This window comes from Lissotriton vulgaris, chromosome 3_1 (genome assembly GCF_964263255.1).
Source record: "Lissotriton vulgaris chromosome 3_1, aLisVul1.2, whole genome shotgun sequence".
Classification (NCBI taxonomy): Eukaryota; Metazoa; Chordata; class Amphibia; order Caudata; family Salamandridae; genus Lissotriton; species Lissotriton vulgaris.
The window spans coordinates 879,723,330-879,751,274 of NC_141689.1; the positions used below are offsets into that span (position 1 = coordinate 879,723,330).

At 46.8% G+C, this 27,945-nt stretch overlaps 1 protein-coding gene and 1 long non-coding RNA gene across 2 annotated transcripts in view; both read left to right on the top strand.

Annotated features, from left to right (window-relative positions):
• TUT7 (terminal uridylyl transferase 7) overlaps positions 1 to 19,922 on the top strand; it is a 1,558,036-nt gene extending 1,538,114 nt beyond the window's left edge. The window contains exon 28 of the mRNA XM_086961199.1: positions 18,802 to 19,922. Within this exon, the coding sequence (XP_086817325.1) occupies positions 18,802 to 18,869 (68 nt within the window). The 3' untranslated portion in view covers positions 18,870 to 19,922. The remainder of the gene's footprint in view (positions 1 to 18,801) is intronic.
• Positions 8,985 to 17,246, top strand: LOC147727151 (uncharacterized). Its single transcript, XR_015309458.1, has 3 exons — positions 8,985 to 9,898; positions 10,001 to 10,599; positions 17,122 to 17,246. It is a non-coding gene; the product is annotated as an uncharacterized LOC147727151 (long non-coding RNA).
• Positions 19,923 to 27,945: the final 8,023 nt, after the last annotated feature.

Here is a 27,945-nt window from a genome sequence, read left to right on the forward strand (position 1 = left end):
GATTGGTCGAAGCTGTTAACAACTTGCTCCTGCGATGATGTATCTATTCAATCGTTAATTCATGTGGTCCTTTTCTGCAAATTTTATAAAGAACCGAGAAAGCATTGAATTATACCGATTTTAAAAACTTTGGGCTTACGTCAATGTCGCCCTGCTCTCATTGTGCTGCAACGTATGGAGACAGAATGCCTGGTTAAAAATATCGTCCAATTTCTGAAATTTTGCATTAGACATAGGACAAGTTTGTAATAGGACTAGTCCTTGACTTGTACTCCAATGATCATTAGATTGTTTTTTAATATTAATCTTTGATAGTTAAGATGTATTAGGATGGTATGCTTGTCATTCACTTAATTTTGTATAATTACTTATTAATATCTGAAGATGTGATTTTTAACTATGAACTTTTATGGTTTTTCTAATTATGACAACCGAATGAAGGAATTTTGATTTTGATTTGAGTATGATGCAACATTTGTATGAAAGTATTATTGTGATATGAAAAACAATGCTTCATCTCATGATAGCGAAGAGTGAAGTAATAATGTTCTGTGGGGACAGGAGTAGTTGTGGCAGACAATAAGTTTCGAGCTGGGATTACCTCCTCCACTGTCCATAATGCTGCTGCCAATATTACTAACAGAATAATCAGGACCACCATGCACATAGTCTTGTCCTTCGCTCTCCACTTGAATACCATTTTATGCATTTTCTTTAACGGTACTTAGTACAATCAGGTCGGAGAGAGACCCAGGTATCACCGAGCATGTATCACAACCTGCACTGAACCTAGTTCAGCCGATTCTGTGATCCCACCGTGCCACAGCCGAACCTCCCCACTAATTGGGAGCAGGTCCCCCGGTGTCTGTGTGCTCCTTCCCTTTCTTGGTCACAGATTGTACCTTATTACCGCAGGCGTAGTCTGATCAGAGAACAGAGTTTCTTCATTCGTAGGGGCGATATTCTTCTGGGTTTACAGTATCTAGCTTCTGGTTGAAGAGCAGTTGCTGGTATCCTCTTGCAATGGGAGGCGTGAATCCAGTTCCTCCAGTTGGTGACGCGGACAGCAGTCCGAGTTGTAAGCAAGACTTGTTCGGGGCCCTTCCAGTGGAGTTTCAAGTTTTTGGAGCATTGAAAATTCTTTGTCCGCACAAAATCGCCAGGCTGAAGCCGGTGGGCTACACCTTCTGAATTTTCAAGTAAGGCTTTATCTACCTGCTGATGGATTAGAGACAGTTTTTCAGATACGTTTTTTAAATAATCAAAAAGGACAGGGTACTGTATTTCTTGTATTACATTTGGTCTCGGAGGGCCCCACACATTCATAGGACTACCTCATAAGGGGAGAGATCAATCTTACTGTGTGGGATGGAAGAAACTGATAACAGGGCTGGGGTCAGAGCATTTGGCCATTTAAGGCCCTTTTGTTGCCTGTATGTTATCAAGATCTGAAAGAAAGACGTTTGTTAGATTCCTTACCTTAGAATAACCCCCAGGCGTCAGACTGGATCCGGAAAGTTTTCCCTCAGCAGTACCACTGCGCGTCGTCTGCGGCTCCGTGTCCGTCGTCGGCATCGTGATCGCCAAGATGATGTCGTCGGAGTACTTCGCCGCCGTCCCTGGTTTCAGTCCGGTGTCGGAGCGGCGCCGTCTCTGACATCGATGGGTAAGCCCGGCTCCGTCATTTATGTCTGTTTATCAGGACACGGATGAAGGGGAGGACTGGGTGGGGTCTGAGGACCCTCTGGCTCAGCAGTGCCAGTTAAGTCAGGACTGGGCAGATGAGCTAGGGGAGGCCAGTGGTCTAGACACTTCGCCTGACACTGGTTTTATCTCTCCTCCTTCCGTGGCTACGGAGGAGGGAGGTACTTATGCTGTGGTGCTGCGCAGGGCGGCCATGGCCTTGGGCCTTGAGCTCCCTGCAGCAGCTGTGAGGACTAACCTCCGCACCGAGGTGCTTCAACCGCCAGTAACCTCTGCTGCAGTTTAATGAGGCCCTCACAGACGTTCTGATGGGCACTTGGTCCAAGCCCACCACAGTCCCTCCTGTGGATCAGACGTGGCCCAGCACCACCGCCCAGCTCCGGGCGACCCCTGCTTTCTGTCCGTACATCCCACCCCTGAGAGTCTGGTTATCCAGGCCTCCACATCCCAGACCGCCTTCCCGACCGCACCACCGGACCGAGAATCCTAAAGGATGGAACAGTTTGGCAAGAAACTGTTTCCCTCCCTCAGTTTGGGATTGCAAAGCATTAATACGGCATGCCTTTTGGACCGTTACACCCACTCTCTGTGGGATACGGTGGCCGACGTGCTGCCCCAGTGTCCGGAGGAGGCTAGGGCACGGTCGCCCAAGTTCTTGTTGAGGGGCGGAATGCAGCACTGTATTCCATCCGATGTGGACTTAACACCACGGACTCATTAGTTAGAGTAATGGCAACGACGGTGGTGATTCGTCGTCACGCCTGGCTGAGGTCCACAAACTTTTCAGGGGATGTCCAGAGCACTCTCATGGACATGCCTTTTGATGGTCGTCGCCTGTTTGGCGACAAGGCAGATAGCGCACTGGAGCGCTTCAAGGACTTTTTTTCCATATTCCCGTCCTGCTGGCCCATCGGCGTTACCTGCGGTTCTCGGTGGGCCACGAGCACTTTCAGTTTACTGTGCTCCCCTTCGGCCTCACCAGTGCCCCTCGGGTGTTCACGAACGTGATGGCGGTGGTCGCAGCTCATCTGCGCAGATCAGGGGTTCCAGTCTTCCCCTATCTCGGCGACTGGTTGTTGAAGGCGGGCTCGCCCCAAGCAGTCGTCTCCCACCTCCAGACTACGGCCGACCTCCTGCATTCGCTGGGGTTCTCCATCAAAGTCACACCTGAGTCCCTCCCAAAAGCCCCTCTTCATCGGAGCGGTTCTGGTCGCGGCGACGTTTTGGGTTTATCCTCCCGAGCAGCGGGTTCGGGATAATCCAGTTCTGATTCCGATCTTTCAGCCTTTATCCCGAGTTTCGGTTTGGTTGACCCTACAGCTGCTGGGTCTGATGGCCTCCTGCATCCTGCTGGTACATCACGCCAGGTGGTGGATGCGGGCTCTGCAGTGGAACCTGAAGTTCCAGTGGGCACAACATCAGGGCAACCTGTCCGACCACGTCCTGATCTCAGAGGGCACTGCAAGACTGTTGCAGTGGTGGCTCACGGACCACGATTGGGTTAGTGGCAGATCCCTCTCCCTACCCCAACCGGAGCACACAGTGGTGACGGATGCTTCCCTCCTGGGATGGGGAGAAGCGGAGATCAGTGGCCTCTGGTGTCCGGCGGAGTCTCGGCTCCTATCAACCTTCTGGAGCTGTGGGCGATCTGACTTGCACTGAAGCCTTCCTTCCCTCTGTCCGGGGAAGTGTAGTGCAGGTTTTCATAGACAACACCGCCTCTCTGCACACGTTTGCCAAGCACTACTGCCTGAACAGCCAAGTCCGGAGGGATGCTTCTTTGGCCGTTCGGTTCTCCAGGACTTCCTGGTGTGATCTTGGTTCGCAGACCCACCACCGGGGTTGGTATTGCTGGGGTATCTAGTCTAGGGTAAGGAATCTAACTAACGTGTTTCTTTCAGATGCACAAGTTACTTACCTTCGGTAACAATCTATCGGTAAGAAACATTAGTTAGATTCCTTACCGCCCCACTCATCCTCCCCGTTCTGCGAACCGATATCTAGGGTTAAGGTCATCCCTTTCAGGGCCCTAGTTTCATGGCACCAGTGTTGTTTTCTTGCATGGCTCTGCGTTCCTGGCGCGGAAAGCCATGTACAGAACTGACAGCGCACGAGGGCGGCATCTAAGACTCCGACGTCATCCCAGCAATCACGACGACAGGCGCGAAGGCACAGACGACGCCTACCGACGCACAGGGGTACTGCTGACGAACAACTTTCCAGATCCAGTCTAACGCCTGGGGGTTATTCTATGGTAAGGATTCTAACTAACTAATGTTTCTTACAGATTAATCGTTACAGAAGGTAAGTAACTTGTGCTTTAAGCTACAGTGTGGCGTTGGATAGTTCTACAAGTCCCGCTGCCTGGGGGTAATTGGCAGCATGAAACTTCTGTTTTACCCCTAGACCTTTCATTAGGTACTCTATTATCTGACCAGTGAAATGGGGGCCATTATCACTCCATAGGACCCTACAAATTCCAAATAGAGGGAAGAATTTCTTCAAAGAAATTTTGGCAGTTGTCAAAGCAGTATTATCTTTGGTCTCAAAGGCCTCTACCCACTTGCTAAAAGAACAAACCACCACTAAAGCATACATCAAGTTTTTGCATGGCTCCAACTGGATATAATCCATTTTAAGTGCTTCGAAAGGAACCTGGGGTGGAAAAAATTCCCCTGTGGGGGTTGGTACTCCCTTCCGGGGATTGTGTTGTAAACATATCATACAATGCTTTACTAAATGTGCAGCTGTTTTATGAATGTCTGGATTGTCCTAAACCTGTTCTAGTTGGGAGATGGTGTTTTTAGGACTAACGTGGGCAGGCACATGAGCCATAGTCAAAAAGGGCAATAAATAGGCATGAGGCAATTTCCATTTTGACATATCTTTAGACCTCCAACATCCCTCCTCATCGAACTCCCCTTCCTTTTCCTATTCTGCCTTTTCTTGTTCAGTAGCTGACTGTTGTATCTCCTTAACCTCCGTGTACATGTTTTCCCATCTTTAAGCTTGAGACCGTAGTACATGCATTCTGCTTGTGTGGGTAATTGCGGTATCTTGTGCTATCTCATCTGCAAAAGCATTTCCTTGTCCCACCTTATATGTAACTTTCTTGTGGGAACTACACTTGATAATGGCCATGCTCTTTGGCAATGTCAGGGCGGTGAGGAGACTATTTACCAGTTCACCATGTTGAATCTTGGCACCATGCAAAGTTAGGAACCCTCGTTCCTTCCAAAGCCTGCTAAAGTTGTGGGCCACACCAAATGAGTACAGGGTAACGATGTGTCAGGATTCAATGTCAAACATCTCTTGAGTGTAATTTGTGGTGCCAAAAGTGTGAGTTCATATCCTGTGAGCCTAGCACGAGTCAGGTATTGTGTCTTAGTTTGGTTAAGCAGTGCATCTACGGAATGGGGTACCATAACCATCAGTTTGCTGCTTAATACTATCCCTTCAGATTGTCGTATGGAGATGGCTGTAGCAGCCACCGCCCTAAGGCATCCCAGGAGTTCTCTGGCCACTGGCTCCAATACAGCTGAGAAATAAGCACCTGGGCGATGTTTGCTGCTGTGTGGCTGCGTAAAGACTGCTAATGCACACACTTTTCTCTCGTGTACATATAGTGTAAAGGGTTTGGTGTAATCAGGGGTACCCAACACAGGAGCAGAACAAAGGGATGCACGAAGCTGTTGATATGCATTTTGACATTCAGATGACCATGGTAGAGGAAAGGGGGTGTCTTTGGTAACAAGGGACAAAAGGGGTTTGATAATGAGTGAAAAGTTGGGGATCCATGGTCCACAGTAAGAGGTGATGCTAATAAGTGCTCTGACTTCATTTTGTGTACGGGAAATGGGAGTATGTATGATAGTTGGAATCCTATCCTTGGTGAGAGTATGTCCCTCCTTTGACAAGAGGTGACATAGATAGGTGTCCTCTGGTTGACAATATTGCAATTTATTCTTAGAGACCTTATGTCCCTTAGCAGCAAGATGGTGTAATAAGGAGAGGGCGACTTCTTTGCAATGTTCAGTTGTCAGCCTCGAGCAGGATGTCATCGACATATTGGATGAGTGTGACTCCAGTTGGTAAGGGAAGTTCATCAAACTGTCGTTTGAGTGCCTGGCTGTAGATGCTAGGACTTTCTGTATAGCCTTGAGGGGCTCTATAAAATCTAAATGAATGACCTTCAAGTGAAAATCCAAAAAGATATCTACTATCCTGATGTATAGGGATAGAGAAAAAGGTGCTCTTAAGATCAATGACAGAGAACATTGTGGCTGTGGGCGGGACCATTGTCAACAGGGTGGTAATATCAGAAACAGGATATTGAGGAACTACTATCTTCTTAATTTCTCTCAAATCGATCACAAATCGATAAACTTTATCCTGTATTCCATCCCCTCTTTTAAGGACAGGAAGAATAGGGCTATTACACACATTAGAGGAGACTTCCTCAATGACCCCTGTAAGTATCATGTCATCAATGATGTGTATTAGCTCATCTTCACCTTCTTTTAGTATTTTGTTTTGTGGGACATGTGGCAAAAGAGCACCTTTCGGAACCTGTATGTGTACTGGGGGAATGCCCATTATCCCAAAATCTGTGTCTGCAGTAGCCTAGACACATGGGGGAACAGAATCAAGGTCCAAGCATGGGGAAATATTACATTGTTTGGGCAATGTCTTCCTTCCAAAGGTGGCATGCACCCCAGATGGGGAGCAATGTATGGAAGCATGAAAATATTTCAAAAGGTCAATTCCCAGCAAATTGAGGGGCACGCGGGGGAAGCAAAAAGGGTGCAGAAGTACTAAAATTGTTAACCTGTAAAGGTATTTTTCGGGATACAGGGCTAGGGGTTGGTGTTCCATCGAACCCCACTGATATTATCCGGCCATACAAGGGTGTCCCAGGGACCAGTTGTTGAGATATCGCGCTATGTGTCGCCCCTGTATCTACTAGGAATTTCTGATCCTGTCCCTGTATTGTAGCTGTTATATAGGGTCTTGACTGATCTACAGGTATCTCAACTGGTCCTCCCTGTCCTACGCTGTCCTAGGCAAAGTGCATTCCTATAGCATCATCTGGTTCGTAGTCATTTAAAGACTATTGATTATTCCTTTAATCAAAATAATTATCCGACCTATGGCTGCCTGAATTGTGTGGTGGCTGTCAGGGGGCTTGAGCTTCCCGATAATTACTTGCTTGTCCCCTGCCCCTCCCACTAGAAGCTAAGACTGAGCATTCAGAACGCCAGTGCCCTACTTCTTTACAATAGGCACATTGATCCGGTCCCAGTGGTGTCTGTCTACGCGGTGGGCCTGGTGGGGCCATTTGTAGTTTTGACCACGGCCTCGACTCTGGGGTCCATAAGCATGAACCATCATAACCTTAGTCTTAAAATCCTTTATTTTACCTTCTTTCCTATAATGCTTATTTGTCACCTGATTCTGGTAATACTGAGCCATATCCAATATGGCCTAAGGGGAGACTGAGGCTCAAGTACTTTCAGACCCCTTTAAACGAACAGATATTTTGGGAAGTAAGTTGCCAACAAATATGTCTACAAATAAATGGGAGCCTGTGGGTGTAGATGTGTCTTGGTCACTAAAGTCGTGAAAAACTTCCTCAAAGCGAGTAAAGAAATCGGGGACAGACTCTTCCTTTTTGTTTACAAACAGTAAGGAGCGTCCAATCTATCTTCTGTGGGGGAATAATCGTCTTTATATAAGTGAGTATTTTGCCAGGGAGGTCCAGTATGAACTGAGCTGGTTTTTTACCAGGCTTCCTATTATCTTCAGCCGCTATTAATGCAGCCCAATCTCTTCCTAACTCTGCAACATGATCCTGTTTCCGGGTGAGTCGCCACATATCCGCCGGTAAGATCATACGAAAAACATATCAATATCAGCTAGCGTCATAACACAAGAGTCAATAGCTGCCTGTACTTCACCATAAAAAACCCAGGGGTTCTTTCGAATATCAGGTAAAGAGGCTTTAAGAGTGAGAACACCCGTCCTTTTCCAGAGCGTGTATATCCAATTATGCAAGAAATGGGCTCTAGCATCGGGGCTATTAGGATCATCATTGTTAGCGTTTCCTCTCCCGGGTATACACTGTGGTGCGGCTTCCTTCATAGGGCTTATCCAGGGAGAGGCAAAAAGTTCATCACGGTGCCGCATTATTGTTGCTATGGCGGTATTCACCCTTCCTACAGGGAAGGCCCCTACCCGACACTGTGATTAATGGCTCTAACATCATCTGGACCATGTTCCCCTGTAATCATCTCCCATTGGGCCAAAAACTGGTAAGAAAATTTGTTTGAGACAAAGGAGCTCACCTTCGGAGAAATCTTGCATCTGGTCTATCATTTTTCCTGCTTCCATTTCTTAATCATTTAACCAACTCAATACTATCTGTTGTATTAGATCTTGGCGTGGCTGAGATATGGCAGAGCGGAGAATTCGGGGAGCTGGGATTGGTACATGACCATCTGCCAATTAATTCGCGTTGGCTTGGGTTTGGGGGGATAAGGGATGGACCTGCACAGGTTGGAAAGTAGGAGGTTGGACAATCATTGGTGGAGGAGGTGGGGCCGGCAGTGCAAAAAGTACAGGATTTGGTGGCCCAGGGTTGAGGGGGTGCCAAAGGTGCGTATGGGGGGTGGGGGTCGTTCAATCAATAATCTGACAGTTTGAGTCAACATCATCATGGTGGACCTGACTCGTTGCTGTTGGCCTAATTACATATTCTTTAGATGTTGTCAATGTATGTTCTCGATCTAAACATTCTATATTTTCCTGAACTTCTTTATCGTTTAACTCCTTAAACTTTTGATAAACTGTCTTCCTTTCCTGTTTTCTTTTCACTTTCTCTGCCTTGAGCTGCCGCCCCTTCCTTCCTCCACATACGCAAACTGTCAAACATAGCTGGTCTAACTTTCCTAGCAAACAATTCTTTCTGTAAGTACTCAAGTTTATGAGGGTTCATCGTCCCCTCTAATGGCCACTGCAATTGGGGATCCCCTTTTGTATATTTGTTCCGCAACGCACTATACATGATTGGACAAATACCATGTTTAACATACATTTTAAAATTTGACTTACCTTCTTGGGGGGCCGGCTGACTCTCTTCCAAAATGCGCTGCTTATCGCAGCAGCAACAACAAAACTTCCATAGTTTACTAAACACAGGCATGGTTATAATTTATAAACAATAACTCTCCAGACAGAAATTACGAGAGAAGTCTCTCACATTACCGGTGGTATTAACATTTGCAAATGTTAAACAAACAAATATCAAACAAACAAGAACCGGTTCAATACAATCCTACCTATTCGTAGTCTTCAACTCCCACCTGTAGATCCTCCGTGATCAAATTATCGATTCTAAATAGCCGTTCGCAAGCCCCAGTCAAGGTCGGCAGCCGCTGGGAAGCTGAAAGAATCACCTTGGCCACGAGAACTAGTCTCCTCAGGTGGTGCACTCCTTAGTGAAGTTCTTCTCACCGACACAATCTCCTTCCCCGGTCCAACTACAGGTTTTGATGGGGCTCCAGGGTCGGGCACCAATTTGTGGAAGTGTGCCTTCTGCCAGACACACTGGTGCAGGGTCACCCTTGGTCCACTGGTTCAAACATGTAAGGAGAATCGACACTGGAGTGAAGTAAAGATCATATCATTTAGTAACATTCATGGGCAGGGGCCTCGACCAGCAAGCACCAAGGGATACTCAAGGAAGAAGCACACTGAGCAATGATTACATGGGTTTTTATAGGAAAAGATCACAAACAAGGACTTAACCATTGTCTGGAAACTCCGAGCAGACGCCAGTTGTTCTATTGCGCTGACTCTGCATGTATACACAGCCTGTGATACCCCAATCTAGATTCTTTACAAATGTTTGTGCAGGTGCGTTGTGAAGGATAGAGCCGGGTCAGGAAAGAAGGGCAGAGGTAAAATGGATGACGCATAGCTAAATTAAAAAAGTGAAGGATCTGATTTTATATTTCAACCGCTGGACCCCCTTACTGTTGTTGTTTAGGGTAGAAAAGGTTTACATTTAGCAGCAATTGACAGCTATTTGACTACCTGCAATGTCACTTATAAATTACATTTTGGCTTTCCTTTAATGCTGTATAATTGTGTCTATTATTTGAGTATTCAAGCCTTAAAAGAAAACATTGGAATGGTGAATTTCCTTCATCAGTTCCTGAATGAAGTTTGGGCAGGTGAGGTGTCAAGGATAGAGCCGGGGCTGGAAAGGAGGGCAGAGGTAAAATGGATGACGCAGTGGAATGGTGATTTTCCTTCATCAGTTCCTGAATGTCGGTGAGATAGTTTGACATCGCTGGGTCGTTTCTTGACATGTACATTCTAAAAACAAATTCTGCTCTGTGGACAAGGAAATAAGCATGCATATGTTTTCTGATAATTACAAATACTAGAATTGATACTCTGTGACAGGAAGTGCCCTTCTAAACAACCGTTTTCCTGTCAATCCTCTCATTGTGCATAAAATAAATGTCCATTTGGGATCCGGAGTGCTCTTCCAAACAATAGTTTTCATTGTAAATAATAATGCATAGAGTTGATAGCTACAAGCTCTGCTTTCCCTTTTTATGAAATTGTGTGAACTGTGTTAGTCTGACAAAAAGGTATCTAAGCTGGAATCTATTTGAAACGTCTCTTGACGGTACTTCCTAGGTGGCCCTCTTACTATTAACAAGTTCATAGAGATCAATGAGAACATTATTTACTTCTCATGTAAAAGACAATTATTTCTGCCTAGGCATGCTAATTTAAAAATGTTAATCATTTACATGGCTGCTTCATTAGCCGAGAGTGCACTTGAAACAAATGTGCACAAAACATGTATATGGATACAGAAAGGTTCACCGACAGCGTATGCAGAGCTGCCGGGCGCTGCTGTGAAACGAAGTGCCCTCCCGTGATAAGAATCCCACCCCGCCTGCAAAACGAGGAATAGACTGTGGAGTCTGGAAGTGGGGCAGCCCGACCGGCCCTCCGCAGCTATCGAAGGGGCTGACGACGCCTCATTGGCCTCCCCTGGTGACTGGAAGACCCTAGACGCGGACCACATCACGCTGAATCAGGGTGAGACTCAGGGCGGGCTGGGGGAACGAGGTTCAGCAACTAGTGGGGAGCCACAGCGTTTAAGCAGAGAACAGACCCCCTGACCGCGCCTGAACCCGGAACGACCTCAGATCGCATTGGGGGCTGCGGAGGGGCACAGAGACAGCAACGGCTGAGCCGGGTGAGCAAGAACACCAGCAAGATTGCCCAACAGACGGGACCCGCCAAGAAGAAGAGCCCTAACTTTGCGCAGGACCAGACAGGGGCTGCGAGAACGTCCTGAACGTATGAACGAGAACCCCGAGCCGAGAAAAACTGCCCAGGAGTTGGGGGGGACCCGAGGAGATATCCCGTGGCTGAAGTGCACATAGATATATGTGAGAGGGAGACAGGCCGGCGGCTGATAGTACGGACATCCGCCTGTTGTAGAGACCGAGACCATCTCTGACTGAGCATCCAGGCAGGGAGCCGCGGAACCGACGGAGATAGCTACCCGAGGCCACATACGGGGGAAGGCCGAGAAGACGTCCCTAGAGCTGCGACATACACTGAGAGCACCTGCACAAGGGGCGACTTGCGATCATGGTGAAGAACAAGGGGAAGACGGAGGGAGCTACGGCCTCGGAAACGCCTGAAGGGGCTCCCGCGGGGCCTTCAGACCTGCAGCAACTTCAAAACCGCATACTGGAGGCTATTGAGGCGACGAGAGATACTTTGCAACAGGATATTGCGCAAGTGCCGTCAGGTTTGGGCCTCCTCCGTGCTGACCACGACAAGCTTAAAGACAGGGTCAAGGACACCGAAGACACCCTGCGTGAGTTGGCCCCTTCCCACAAAACTATGGAAGGGAAGCTAGCGGACGCCCTAGACCGAATACAAATACTGGAGAGGAGGGCTGAGGATGCCGAAAACAGGAGTCGACGCAGTAACGTCCGAATAGTTGGCATTCCAGAAAAAACAGAAGGGGACGACGGTGGCGCCGGAAGGCCTCTCCCCTTTCTTCACACTAGAACGCGCCCATCGCGTACCGGCTAGGCCGCCCAGACCGGGCCAGCCGCCAAGGCCGATTATAGCCAAACTGCTGCACTATAAGGACAGGGATCCACTGCTCCAAAGAGTCCAGGAAGCGAGGCCATTCCAGATCGCGAATAGCAAGGTGACACTATTCCCTGACTACACCTATGAGACACAACGGATGCGAGCCTCCTTCTTGTCCATCAAACGAGAACTAAGAACTGAAGGCATACCGTACTCTCTGCTCTTCCCGGCTAAGCTACGAGTGATACTGGCGACAAGGCACTCTTTTTCCTCACGTCAGAGGATGCATGGACATGGTGGGAAACGTTCAAGGCGGGCACGGACGGGGCCAAACACAGAGAGGAAAGGGAGCACACGACAACGCAGGGGCGGAAATCACAGAGACTACGTAAAAGGCGACAAGGCCCTCGTAAACCTACTGCGTTCCAAACGGAAGAGGAGAGAAAGGCCGCCCTGAAGGCAGTAGAGACGCTGTCGAGATCTGATGCTTCCCCATCCAAGCAGGGTACGGAATCGGAGGAACATGCCTCGGGCTTGGAGACGGACCAGTCAGAAGTAAAGGCCCGTTGGTAACGCCGCAGACATCGGAAGAGATCTTGAGCCTTTGATACGGAGGCGATAAACAGCGGACGCTACTGATGTTGGGGGTACATGAGAACTGAAAGGTAACGAAGATGGAGGTCACACACAGGGATGTCACATCGCTGCTAACCATGGGGGATCTGGGGGGTGCGGGGGGCTTGCGTAGCTGCCTTCCGGTGTGAGCCACACTCCACTAGCCCTTAAGGCACAAACGGTTACGACCATGATATAGGCGGGGGGTTGGCAAGACCAACAGAGTTTGGATGGGTACTGATAGCTTGATATTGGGGCCTGTTCTGGGGGGGGTGGGCGAGGAAACTGTTGGGGTTTTTCTTCATTGGCAATTGTTTGTTTTTAGACAAAAGGGAAATGAGACATGGAAGAGCTTGAAGACAGGTTGGGGGGGCACCACCACTTACGCAGGGGCAGGATCTTGTGTGATGCTACGACAGCTACTATTGGACAATGGCTAATACGGGTACATTACGATGTATAACCTGGAATGTGCGGGGACTACACTCCATGGCAAGAAGGCATAAAATACACGCCTATCTGGTTCGCAGGGGAGTACACATCGCACTGTTACAAGAAACACATCTCACAAAACAAGAGGGGATCACTCTGCAGAGAAGGTGGAGGGGACAAGTATTTAATACTACTTACTCAGCGTTTGCTAGAGGTGCGTTAATCTGGATAAGAGCGGGCACCCCTTTTCAGGCGACGAGGCACATAATAGGCCCTGAGGGCAGGTATGTTGCAGTAGATGGCAGACTCAGGGGCAGGGACATAGTATTATGTAGCATATATGCACCAAACACCGAGCAGCTGACCTTCCTAACGGGACTCTCTGGGACACTTGCACACTACTTAGCGAGCCCTATTCTGATTGGAGGGGACTTCAACTCGGTGGCGGACACAACTTTAGATAGATCTCACCCACCGCTTGGAGACTCCCCTGTACACCGCCTCTCGAAGGGTAGGATGGACTGGCAAAAGGGTTGGGACCTGATAGATGCATGGCGCACACAACACCCGATTGAACGAGACTACTCATACTTCTCTAGCCTCCATGACCTACACGTCCGGATTGATGCAATACTGTGCTCTCCGCTCGTGATGCCAGCTGTAGCGCGGACTGAATACCTCACTAAGACAATCTCGGATCATAACCCTATGATGGTCACTTTAAATTGGGTGATTGAGGTATCACGTGTCCCGACTTGGAAGCTGCGACCTGAGACATTGGATGACCCGCTGTTCCATGCAACACTGGAGGAGGGGATAGTTCAATACTTTGCCGACAATGAGGGATCCACTGCCTCTAGGGCGATGGAGTGGAACGCCTTTAAGGTGGTAGTTAGGGGCTAGTGCATAGGGAAACATGTAGGCATGCGCAAAGTATTGCTGGATGACCTGAACAAGGCAGACTCCAAACTGCGAGCAGCAGAGATCGCGCAACCGGGCCACCCTGAGCTCCAGGAAGAGGTTAGCTTGCCTAGAGAAGCAGAAGCAGTGGCGGTGGAAGTGGAGCGCCTCCGTAGCTTTGATTACAAGGCTTACATGCTGAGGACTCATGTTGAGGGGGATAAAGCTGGGACACTACTGGCATGGCTAGCCAACCCCACTAAACAAAGCTCCCCGATTCTGGCCATGGAAGGAGAAGGGGGCCACATACATTATAACCAGACAAAGATATTGAACAGCTTTCGAAAATATTATGAGGTCCTCTACGGGAGTGCATTGGAGGGGCAAGGGAATGACATTGACGCTTTTCTTAAGGGCCTACAGTTACCGCAACTGAACCAAGAACAGGCGGATGACTTGAGCAGGGACATAGAACTAGGAGAGATCAAGGGGGCTATCAAAAGGATGGCCCGCAACAAAACGCCGGGGTTGGATGGGTTGTCCATAGAATTCTATAGCAAATACTCAGACCTGCTGGCGCCGCGTCTCCAAACAATATTTAACGAGGCCAAAACTGCTGGCTGCTTGCCCCAGTCCATGTGCAAGGCGCTTGTGATCCCCTTATTGAAGCCTGGAAGGGAGAGTAACAACCCGACTTCCTACAGGCCGCTTTCCATGCTGACCACCGACTGCAAAATCTTAAGTGCTATACTGGCAACCAGACTTTTGCAGCACATGCCGGATTTGGTCCACACGGACCAGTCCGGATTTATTCCAGCGCGCAACAAAACCATTAATATTAGGAGGCTTACACGACTGTTGTAGGACACATATTCAGAAGCCCAGACGCCCCTAGTCCTGTCGATAGACATTAAGAAGGCGTTCGATAGATTAGAGTGGGAGTACTTATATAAAGTCATGGAACGCTTTGGTCTGGGGGAGGGCTACGTCAGATGAACGCGAGTCTTATACACCGCAGCGGTGGCAAGAGTACAGGTGGGATCCCTTGTTTCGAACCAAAACCCGGTGGAGCGTGGAACAAGACACGGTTGCTCCCTATCCCCCCTGTTATTCGCCCTGGCGATTGAACCCCTCGCGGCTGAAGTTGGGACGGGGAAGCATTTTAAAGGTATAAACAGTAGGGCGGGCCAACAGTTCATCTCTTTATACGCAGATGACCTATTGTTATTCCTAGAGAACGAGACGGAGGCGCTGGAGGGAGCGGAGAGACTGCTCGCGCGGTTTGGAGAGCTTTCGGGCTTGAAAGTACATTGGGTTAAGACCTTCTTGTTTCCTCTGTGACGTGATATAACACGGCCCATCCACCGACCCTTACTTAATTGGAAGGCCACCTGCCTGAAATACCTAGGAGTATACGTGTACCACACAGCGGCAGATATGCTGGAGGGCAACGTGGGCCGATGCATGAGGGCACTGAAGGGAAGTATGGCCTTTTGGGCCACACTCCCGCTCTCGGTTACCGGCCGCATCTCATTATTGATAATGATTGCCCTACCGCGACTTCTTTATTATTTTCGCACCCTTCCTATCTGGGTACCTGGCTCCTTTTTTCGGCGACTGAAGTCACAACTGACCTCGTTCCTTTGGGGCTCGGAAAGATGTAGAGTAGCATTAACGACGCTCACCCACCCGAAAGACGAAGGAGGTCTAGCGGTCCCGGACTTCGAACTTTACTACCTTGCAGCTCAATTGCAGATCTTCACACAAGAAATGGCGAGAGTATTCTGAGGTCCGGAACACGAGAGGGACGGAGGCACTCCGCAGCATGTCCTGGCCTATATAACCCTACAACAAAAGATCGCCCTTCGAGATTTGACACTCGAAGAACAAACATTCAGACTCTGCTGGAACCGATCCCAACGCCGCGCGGGGACAAGACACCCATACCCTCCAGAAATACCCCTTGGGATGGTGACTGCTCTCCCCCACGGGGGAGACTGGTCGCAGTTGCAGGTCTGGGAGGACGCGGGGATACAGGTGATTGTCGACCTTTATGAGGATGGGGCGCTCATCCCATTTCAGGATCTGCAGGAACGGTTTGACCTCCCGCGAGGAGGATACCTTCTGGATGCCGCGGTGACTGAGGCCATACAGGCGCATTGGAAGGAGGGGCTCGCGGAACCAACTATGACCATGGCCTGTCAGTACACCATGATGGCAGCCGGCACTTACAAAGCTGTAACGTGCCGGTATTCCAGAATGCTCCGGGAGAACTTGCCGCCTTTAACGGCGTTAAAAGCCAAATGGGAGTTTGACCTAAATAGGGAGATCCCCGAGACGATTTGGGCCCAGATAGTGCGGCGGGCACGGAAAAGCACGCGAAACGCACGTTTCCTACAAATTCATTTTTACGTTCTTCATAGAGCCTATATGACTCCCGGTAAAATCAAGAAATATTTTGAGGTGGCCGAAGCAGGTGCCCACGATGCACTTCAGACGGAGCGGCGTTGGACCATATGCTATGGTCCTGCCCTGACCTACAGGAGTACTGCCGTACGATTGGTGATACGCTAAATGAGGTAACAGACAGAACACTACTATTCGACATGGCGGTCTGTATTTTGCTCTGGTTTCCACACACGCCCAAAAACAAGACCACAAGAAAATTCATAGACATGGGCCTGCTACTGGCCAAGAGGGAAATCACAAGACTATGGAAGGCGAAAGTGGGCCCCACACACAGGCGATGGCTCAATGAGTTCCTGAAATGGGCTGCTTGTGAGATCACACTTCGATACCAAACATCTCGTCGGAAACCAGACATTAGGGCACTAGACACGGCGGCAGCGTGGGAAGCGTTGGTTCAATCCCTGAGAGATAGCACACTACAGGAGGACGAGGAGGCCCGGGACCAGGTCGAAGACAATTCCCAAGGCGCACCAGGTACATCACACACCTAGATATTCATTGACTCCTGATAGTACCCATAGATTAGAGCTTAACGAGATCTCCTGCGTGGGTGGTGGAGTTTTGGGGGGGGGGGTGGGAGTTGGGGACAGTTCATAAAAATTAGGAGGATAGCAACAAGAAGTAACTAAAAAGCAGACAAGCACACTCCTAAGCGAAAGGGCTACAAGTGAGACCATATTCAAACTTCTAACACTTCCCTGTTTATCGCCGGCCCGACCTCCGGGATGTGGGCCTAAAGGCTGTGTAAAGAATTGTACAGAGAATAATGTATGGAAGCGCAGAGATATCATGTTTATACGGAAATAATCTTTGACCTGTAAGTCTGCAATAAAAACTACTTTAAAAAAAAATGGATACAGAAAGGTTCTTTACTCAATTTTTTAAATCAAAATATTTAATCAAATTGGTTTCATTATTACCTACACGCAAACTCCTATTTAGTTTACACTGCAAAAAAAAAGTTTACAAAATTTCTTAGGGAATGCAAACAAAACAACATAAAAAAAACTCCACCTCTTATTAAATAAACCTGTCCTATTGTACATTCCTTTATCTTTAACCCTTTCGATGCTGATGACGAGCTGAGCTCGTCATCACCCACGGGTGTCGTGTGCTGATGACGAGCTGAGCTCGTCATGGGAACAGCAAAATGGCAAAATCCAGCACAGGAGGGGGAAAACGCCTAGCAGCCAAGGTGTTAAGAAAATTATGAGGGAGTAGTCACAATTGAGGACAAACAACTGTGCTCGGTGCTCAAAATGTATTCATTTGCTCCCTCACAGAAAACTTTGTGAGCTTATGTAGGTTTCTTCAGAATCACCCATCATATTACTTGCGTTTTGAGCCCCATTCTCTACACAATGCTGAGTCATCATCAGGACCAAAATATACTCCATTTGTGGCACAGTTAAACCATCCAAGATCCTTATCCAAGATGCACAGCTTTAGTCTCCATTCACATTGTTCTCTTTGTTTTCTTCACATAAAGCTAGCCTGAACTATTATTGCACGGAGGTTGGTTATGGCACAAAAGTCTCTTCTTTATCGTGGGATGATAGAATAAGGTTTGGAATATGTTTTTTCCATGCAAAGTTGAATAACTTTCTAGTGCAAGTACGTATTAAAGAAATATTCTGGCTGAATATACACACTCCCATTTTCCACCGGTGTAGGTTTCATTACCATCTCTCTCTTTTTTTTGTTGTAAAGCGACTTTGGTCATTGCAAGATTAAAAAGGTCTTTGGTTGGCAGGTAGGCTGGAGCTGCTGGTTGGTCAAATGGATGAGATTATTCTTTTCTATATGCTTAAACTTTACTGGGAGTGACCTTCCTATTGCCGAAGTGCTGTCACAGGTGTGCCAGAGCAATTATTGGCATGAGGGTAGTCCGATGGTTAAGCAGTGATTGTCTTTGATTACGATGGAGTCATAGTAATTTTACTCCTCTGTCGTGTTCTTCACACATTGTGAGAGTCCTCATCTGAATGTTACAGGCTTCTGATTGTTATTCCTTTATTTAAATAAAAGTGTGTGCTACAATCTCTTTTCTTCAAAACAAATAATTGACAGATGAGTCCACCAAATTCTGGTATCATTTGTGATTTTATATATTGTAAATAATTCAATCGAAAAATACACTAGTATTGCTTTTATTTCAATTAAAGGTATAGCAAACAGTTACTGTCTGTGAAGTATTAACATGTACGTCCTCAATTCGAAACGTACCCATTATCTTGCCACATTTCTGTAATGGGTCTCAACAATATCCTTTCACATGAATCATTGTTCCGTATTTGTTAATGAAATTGTCTAAGAACCACCAAAAATCATTTCATTTAAAATAATTGTTTTGCTTTAAATGACTGGTGCTTCAAAACACCACTGTAGAAATATGAAATAAAACTTTTCAGAAGTGAAATAACCAATGTACTCTAAAAAAGTTTCTATACTTCATCACATATGGCTTACGATTTCTGCATGTGCTAATGGCATTAGCTCCGTTTTAAAAGTAATTTAAAATCCTTCCTATTTATCTTTCTTTAGGAAGCCTTGCCAGTAAATTCATGGCTCAAGGAAAAGCATCGCAAAGAAAGACGCCGCAGGAATCATGAGGCACTTTAGCACCTCAAGGGCATACAGGCCGTCCACACACATATATATATATGTATCTATATATGTCCTTTGAAAACTGGTTTATGTTGGAGAAGCATTTGGGTACGCAGTATAGCAGCAGTGAGCATTCTTAGAATTTTGTTAATTGATAATAGTATTTTTTATTTAAATTTGATGGAAATGAGAAATGAATTTTAATGCAGTTCTTCTAATGGAAAGACCTGCTCTTAATGTATTATTTCAAACTTTTTAATAGAAAGCCACAATGTTTGTATTTGTTTACTAGGTAAAACGTGTAGATAAGGGACGGGTGCTTGTAAAATAAAAATAAACTTTTTAAAGTTTTAATAGGTTTCCTGTCCTTTCAAAGTGCACTAAACGGTGCTTTGCAAGCCAAATATATTAGATCCATGTTTTCCCCTTCAGGATTATATTTTTGAAGGGTAAATGATATTTATTAATGTTAATTGTTTACTGAATGCTTATGCGAAAGTGCTGAAAAAAATGTATGTGTGCTGCTGCTGCTGTTTCATCATTTTATTAACTGTGGAAGATCTGATGAAACGCTCATCAGTTAACTTTTATGTACATCATATGTGGACAAGACATGTTCTTGAAATTATTCCTTTATCCTACTCAAACCGCAGATTACTTAATTTAATTGTTTAATAATTTGTCAACTTTTGCTGTCCTTGTGCACAACAGAAACGGGACATATAGTGTAATGCGGGTGTATACAGTTTTTTGCTGCTAAGTATCTTTTCCACAGTCTGCATTAAAGCAGAAGGGAATACATATTTTAGTTTTTTATAACATGAGAAAAAGTCGCAAGATGTTTTGTCAACTTTCATTACTACTTCTTTTCTATAATGTGAAGCAAAATCCACCAAGTCAAGGACTTCAATCTAATTTATCCTCTTGAGAGTAATGATTTCCTTTTTCATTTGTTGCCATGAGCCTATCATATCGCATTGAGCTTATTTGAAATCTTGTCATTCAAAAATGAGCTACTATTCATGGCTTGGGAATAAAAAGATCAGTGTTTTATCTCATACTTATGTGCATTTTTTGAGTCTTACTGAGTGAGTAAAATTATTTGTGGGTTTGTTTCTTTTTATTTATTTATTTTTGAAAAAATTTAAACAAAGCTGTTGTCTAGTTTGAGAAACTTTTGTGACAAATTTGTACGTTTGCTCTTTCTCATTAAGTGTTTTTTACTTAAGGCATTTGCTTTAATTTATTTCAATAACTCATACCTATATCTTCCAAATACTCAACCACGTTGACGTTGTTATCCATATATCGTTGCCACTTCTCTATACATCTGGCTGCCACCATGTTGAATATTTCACATCCTGTCGGTGAGCACACAAACCTAAGAAAATCCTCAACAAAGGTTCTAAAGATCAGCTAATGGCCTTCCCAGACATGCTGGACATCAGACACTGACCTTCTTCACATTTAGTAAAATTACTTTGGCACCAAATTAAATTTTCACCTTAAATATTGTTTCACTGAACCACCATGTAAAAATACTTTTTTCCAGATTCTGTAAAGTGTTTGACAGCCGCTGTAATTTTTTATGGGAGCCAATGATATCTTAACCTGATGGACTGCCCCCACTCCACCCTTCAATAAAATATATTTGTGGGAGAATTTCCCTTTCACATGTTTTTTTTTCTTTACTGAACTGCCTTATTAAACATATGGGAGAGACTGTAAATATATATTTTTTTAGCGTAAGGGTTTTCTTGCCTGTGTAGGAGTTATTGCAAGGAGTTCTCCCTCCTGTAATTTGCCATGTTACGCAGGGTTGGATTGGTATTAAATATCAGCCTGGGCACGTTTAAAAAAAAAAAAAAGTGGCCCACATTTGGATATCGCCTTTCCTCAAAACACAGTTTCGGCTACATTTTATTAAAAAAAAGGGAGGGGGGAAATTAAAAAATGCACGGATTAGTAACACTGGTGAAACACACCTGAAAACAAGGCCACTTCTGCTCAGACCCCCTGACCCCCACCAGCCCAGCAAGAGAAAGGGAGTGACATCTCTGCCCGTTCCTAAATGGGAGGTAATAGAGGCCCATCGGGCTCCGGAAAGGCCACTTGGGCTCCCACTGGGACGCTGGCGGTATCTGAACCACCCAAATCGGCCCTCCAGACTGCTTAAAAAAAACAGCCCATCTGGAACTAGGACACTGGCCCCTCGGGCATTGCTCGAGTGCCCGCGTTACCAATCCGACGCGGTTATGTTCCTACTGGTTAGAGTAGTTCAAGCTGGGCTCCTTCTGCGCATCTCCTTACAGCAGTGATACTCAAAGTAGGGCCCAGGGCCGCATGCGGCCCTCCTGACCTTTATATGCAAACCCCTGGTCAAGAGCAGCACTGGGTTAATGTTTAAGTGACTCAGCACTAACATAAAAATATGTTAAATAAACCTGCAAGTCTTTATTTAAAGGTTAATTGGAATGAAAGAAAGGAAGTACCTAGGGTGCCCTAAACCATTTAACTTTAGGAACAACATCATTTATAAAAAAAACATCTTGCAGTATAAGTATGATAAAGTCTGTTTATAATTAATTAACATGCAGAATCCTTTCACCTAGTATGTCAGATTATCAGTGCATTGAGAATTATTTATGTACAGTGATAGTTTTCAAAAATGACCTGAGAAACATTCATTCTTCCCTAAACCCTTCAATTCTGTTTTCTAGTTATTGTTTCAAGGATACATTGATATTTTTGGCACACTGTTTCCATAGCTAGTTTATATAGTAGTTCCGTGTTGTGGCACCGAAGATTTCAAAGAAGAAACTGACGTCACGCACACCTGAGGGGACGTATATTACCCCACTGATGTCACAACCGGAGTCAACGTCCGCACAGAGTCATACAACACTGTCCAGCAGTGCATGGAGGTACTGTCGGAAAAAATTCCGGATCCTGTCTGGCGCCTGGGGAGAATTCAAAGTTAATGAATCTGCTACTAGACTATGTTCCTACCAGCTAATGCATTACCAAAGGTAAGTAACTTGTCCGTTCTTCTCTTTCTTTGTTTACAGTGCAGATGAGCATTGCTGAGGGTAGACCAATTTCATTCTAGTTTATTGTTCTCATACTATGGTAGTTCCATTACCCTTGAATGCTAGAAGAGGGCTGAATACATCAGAATTGTGACCTGGAATGTTAGCACCTAATAACCCCCAAAACTGGGTTTTTTGGGGTTATTAACCCCAAAATAATCCAGAGGTCATGCTGCATAATTTTCAACATGGCTCTGTCTCCCTATGGTACGCCTTTGGTCCACACGGAGCCTTCAGAACCACCAACCACACCCCCACTGATGCTTCAACCTGAGTGCTTATGATACTCTTCAGAGCCTGCCTGATCCAACTTTAATTCTCAACCTTGTTTCTACTCCTTTGCCGAAGGCCATTGATGTCACATCTGTACCACCTTGGGCTCCAGTGATGTCAGTCCCAAATTCACTAGCACTGATTGCAGAGTTGAACTCTTCCCCAACTGGACTTTGTCTGCACCATAGCAAAAGAGCAACTGTATCTTAAGAATGAGCCTCTGACATCTCCTCCTCTTCAGAGATAGAGATCTGCAAAATGGGTGCCTTTTTGGACTCTGATTCCAACCTTAATCAGATTTCTCAGATTATTCTGCATGAAGAGGATGCGTTCGAGGAGGTGTATAATCTACGTTTTCCTGAGTACATTTTTGCTTGCCTTTACTTGGGTCTACAGAATATCACTGGCTGGGACACTTCGCTTGAGTCAGCCACAGAGTACTCTATTATTCCTCCTAGGAAAGAGACTTCATTTGTAGAGGTCACTGGCAGAGTACCCTACTTCAGCTAAAGACAATGTGCTTGCAGATTTCCATCATCCAGGTTTATCTACTTCTGACCCACTTTACCTTCCAACAATACTCTTGACTTTATGGCTATCGCTGCCTTTGGTGTTTCTCTGTGCCTGGTCATCTTCGGCTTTAGTGCTTTCCTGCACATTACTGTCGCTGCCTTTAGTGCTTCTTCGTACCTGGTTGTCACTGTCTTTAGCATTTCTGTTTTGTATCCGGGCTGGCTCTGTTATGCTGTGGCGCAGTATCTTTGTTTTGGCCTTACCAGTAGTTTTTAGGTCTCAGCCTGGCGAAAGCTGCGCATGCTTCTTGGAATCAATACGGATTCCAAAGCTGTGTCTCGACTCCGCCTGTAAATTCAATTGGTATGCGTTGTTTGTCGTCATTTATTATTCCGACCTGACTTTGCTGATTGTCCCGGACGGTTTGCAGCCCCTGCTGGTTGCCACCTTGTCCTCCTTAGGCCACGCCCTGCAGGATTTGATGCTTTACTGGCGGCGTGACACTCTGTGCTACATTACTCCGTGTAGGTATTTTTTTTTCAGAACGTGTTAAGTGGGTCAGGCTCACATCCTAGACTCCTGCTGCCTGCTTCGCTGTAAGGGCTGACGTTTTCCGAAGCGTGCAGCAATAGCATTTCTCTTAAAATATCCAGTGCCTCTGCTAACACGTCTATGCGTATTATAATGGCACTGTCTGATACTTATGTTCTGGCGTGTTGTAAACATATTATGATATGCCCTGGTACCATGTTTTTGATGTGTGCGCTAGCATAACATCAAACCCCTCTGGCGCAACCTTTCTGAATGCCTTGTGTGATCTTCCACACTCTGTGTAGGTACTTTAGATGTTGGGCGGCCTGCTGCTGTAACTGAGTCAGAATGGAGTTGTTCTCGGAATGGGTGCCCACGTTTTGCCCCTGGAGAGTTGGGGTGGGGGGGGAAGGGTCCTCAGAGGGGCCTTTGGGACCAGCCGTAGTGTATGCTCACCAGAGCCCTCCTGAGTTTATTTCCCAAACTCAGCCAGTCTGCACTCTGTCACCATCTGCCAAGTAAGTGATGTGGGCTGTCACTGCCAGCTGCGAGGAGAACCAGCCCCCACGAGCCGCTACCCATAGCAGGCACTGCACCCCTTCCTCATGCCTACTCTGCCGGGTTCGTCTTTGCCCCAATGCCGGGAACATCGCTCTGTGCCTCGCGGCTCTTTCAGAGGTGGGAAGGAGCCAGGCTCAGGTACCAGCAGCGCCTGCACCTGGCCGGAGTGTGCGTGCTGCAACACATGGCACCAGCCATGGAGGGAGACCGCGCTGCTGCAACACATGGCACCAGCTATGGAGGGAGACAGCGGGCATCCCCGGACCCTTGTCTCTGTAGTCTCCGCTGGACCACACTTACCTGCCACTGGAAGGCCATCTTTCTCCGTCACACCCCCTGGGAAGGGCTGTAACCGGCAAAGGGGTTGAGTGAAAGCTGGGCACACTGGCAAAAGGGGTGTTCTCTACGCGGAAGTGAGCGCTTCACAAAGAGGGGGCAGGGCGACCAAGGCAGTGTTTGAAACACAAACCAAAGATCAAAGGGACAGCAATACAGGGCACACAACACGTATCTGGATTAAATACTTTTATGTGTAGTTTGCATATATTCGCATAAATGGACCTAAATGGAATGAGAGATGAGGGTGAGAGAGAGAGGAAACTAAATGTATAGAAAATAAAGGACAAGATAAAAGAACGCCATGGAAAGAAGAATAAAGAAAGATTTGCAGCAAAAATTAAAGAGGGCAAGACCTATAGGGAAGAAAAGGGCCTTTACATTGAAAGGGAAGAAAGTGGAAAAAGAAATAAACAAAGAGCAAACAGAAGAAGTGATGGAATTAGACGGAGAAAGAAAATATAAATAACTAATGTAGGGAGAATAAAACAAAAATAAGAGAATTGGAAAACAAACAGGAAGCGAGAAAGCAAGAATCAGACAAGAACAAGAAAAGGTAACGAGGGAGTTAAAGAGGAAAGAAAGAAAGAAAGATGGAGCAAAAAAAAAACAAAAGCATAAATAAAGAAAGAGTAGTGCTGTAGAAAGAAGGACAAATTTAAGGATATATGAAATGCCAGAAAATAAGGAGCGTTGTCTAAATGAAGAACGAGTCTGGCCCCATTGTAAAATGCATGAGTAAGCACAAGCACAGCATATTACATTGCAACCTTAAACACCAGCGTAGGTAGGGTAGTGGTCTTGAAGCTTCATTGCTGCCTGTGCATTCACTATTCGTACTACAAACTCACACCTCTCAAGACAGTATGTAAATGTAAATGTACATGTATTTATATAGCGCAAATCGCCCACGTCGCAGGCATCTATGCGCTTGCTTAGGGAACCCATCCTGGTATTTCCCTGTGAGATACCCCGGCAGGGTATCCACAAGGTGAAAGCCAGGCATCCCGCCGCGAGGGGCCGTTGTGGAGATTAAGCAAGCTATTGCCCAGAGTCGCAGAGTGTGAACCCGTGAGTCGAGTAGGCACCGGAGCGAGAATTATCGAGTCCGTGGAATTATTGAGCCCAACCCCCGTCGGGGCGGGGAATTGAACCCTGGTCCAGGGCCGATCTCAGCTTCCGGGTCTGCCGCCTCTAACCCCTGAGCCACACTTCTCTGCATTTTGAGAAAAGGAAAACTAAACTGGCTGCCAGAGGGGGTAAGGGGTCACCTGTGAGGTGACAGGGGTCAGACAGAGAAGGTGAGACGGAGAAAGTGACAGTGAGGTAGGTGGAAACCCGTTCAAAGAGCTGTTTTGCGAGAGAAGCGGCGTGTCTCAGGGCGAAGGTAAACAATCTATGCTGCTGCTTTCTATGACGCCCGATGATGTGTGCTCTTGGCCCCAGCCGGCCTCCGCTCCCTCCCACTCGAGGATTCAATACGCTGCAGGGAGCAGACTTGCCACACCACACGTGGAAGTAAGTGCCTCGAGCCAGGAGGTGGTGTTTTCTAGGGGTGTCACACATTCTTTTCTTGCGCAGTTTCGTATTCGGGGGGGCAATGGGCATTTCTTCTGGCTTGTCCTCGCGCTTGCATCCAGCCCCGCTCCCCCAACCTCTTTAAGAATTTTGCAGTGTACCAACCCTATTGCAGCCTGACAGAACCCCTGATCACTGCTCCAGTTTAGATGCATAGGGGAGGGAGGGGCATTGTCACCTGTGATCCCTGGGGGTAAGCATTTTACAACCAACACAGATAATGTACGGGTTGAGTTAGAGGCAGACGATGGCCGGCCTTTTTAGGTCTCGGATGGTGATAGCAGCACGCATGCGCTGCTCTCGGCATTCTAGAACTTCTTGAAATCAGTACGGTTGAGGAACGGGACTTGAAGCCCCGCCCCCTCTTCCCATTGGCTAGCGTTATATTTCAGGCTAAACGCTAGCTTTCTATTGTAAAGGAGGCTTCTTAGTCCCTCCTAGTTACCACCCTGTCCACTTTTGACCCTGCCCACCGGGACTGGATCGTTTACTGGCGGCGTGACACTCTCTCCTTCATTAGACGGTTGGCACTTTTTTCTTCTCATTCGGCTTTGGCAAAGTCAGCCGCGTGTTAATTTTCGCATCACGCTTTCACTTTGCGATGCAAAAATAAACACGCGGCTGCCTTTGCGGTACCATGCTTGTTTTTTAAATTTCACAATGCTTTTTTTTTTTACTCAGTTGAAAAAACGGTATAATTATACCGCTGCCGCAGGAAGGAGGATGGCGCGCAGGTCACAAGATACACCCGCCGTCGTGGAGTGCGAAAGCTCCAAGTCAGCCACGTGTTTATTCACCCGGCATCGTGGGGTGCGAGAGCTCAAAGTCAGAAGCGTGTTTATTTTCACATTGCACTTTCACTTAAAGTGAAAGCGCGATGCAAAAATACGTGTCTGACTTCGCGGTACCGCTCTTATTTTTTGTAGGCACAGTCACATTAAGCGGTTTGCCCAGAATGAGCCGATGCTTGAACCGGGTTCCCCAGCTCCAAAGTCTGCAGCTCCAGCTGTGAGACCCATTACATTGCCACTGAGGCACAGTTTTGAGACAGTGCAACTATTTGTAATGGGCACGCGGAGCAAGACGTGCACGGAAGCAGCACAAGACTTACTACAGTCTCCTCGCAGAGGAAGCCTGGCGTGGTTTTTATCCAGTCAGCGCCCAGAGGAAGGTCTGTTGGTCAGTGCTTCTCTTTATCTTTGTGTCTGTTTATAGGACACAGCTAATATAAACTGCAAACATTGCCCACGCAAATGCAATTGTCTGAAATTCCTTCATTTACAACTCAATGTCCTAATGATCTGGGCAGATCGGGTCATATGCGGGTGACAACGTCCTTGAGGAAAACCTCGGTTTCTGATGGATACATCTGCCTGTGGATTCCTCACCTTATGAATATCCCCGCATGACGTCAACAGAGCCATAAGAAGACCACGTCGGCGTGAGGACATCAGCTCCCTTTTTACCGCACTGTCGACTCTAACGTTTTTTTCTGGGACTCTCCATACTTCGTTGGATACTTTGTGTGTTTTATTGTATCTCTTCCTTTCTTTGTAGCGATGTCTGCTCCGTGGATGTCAGGGTTTAAACCTTGCAGAGAATGTGGTAAATAAAATCTAGTTCTTCGATGTCGAACGACTCCAAGAAGAAATACATGAAGAAGAGGAAACATGCTTCTCGACGCCGGTCTCCAAAGTTGGTGCTGTTGAGGTCGCCTTCTCCAGCTTCTCGACGTCGAGAAAAGGTCTTTGTTTTTTGCTCACCTTCAGTATCTCCTCAGGCAACTCCGGCTCATTCTCCTTCCTATAAGGGGTTCGGAGCAGGCTACGCCGAGATTCCACCCTCGAATCCGGCTGATGATGATGAGGTTCCCTTGGCTCCGGTTGATCCTCCTGTGACTCCAGCGGCTCTGGATCCTGAGGTACCTCGATCAAATCCAGGTCCAGCCTTTTATCCTCAGTTTCCGATGTCTGGCTCTGATCGCTTGCATTGTCTAAATGCGATTTATGGTGTTTTCACCAGGGCCTCGTACCCCTCTGGAGCACCTTCAGGTCCCATGGGTCCCTTGGCTTTTAATTTGGGTGTGCCTCATCAGTATCCTCAGGCCCCCTTTATGCGGTTCATGCCATCAACGTCGTCCTGGTCTTTTCCGGCTTTGAGGATGTCGACGCCGTTTATGGATCCGACTTAGACACCGCGT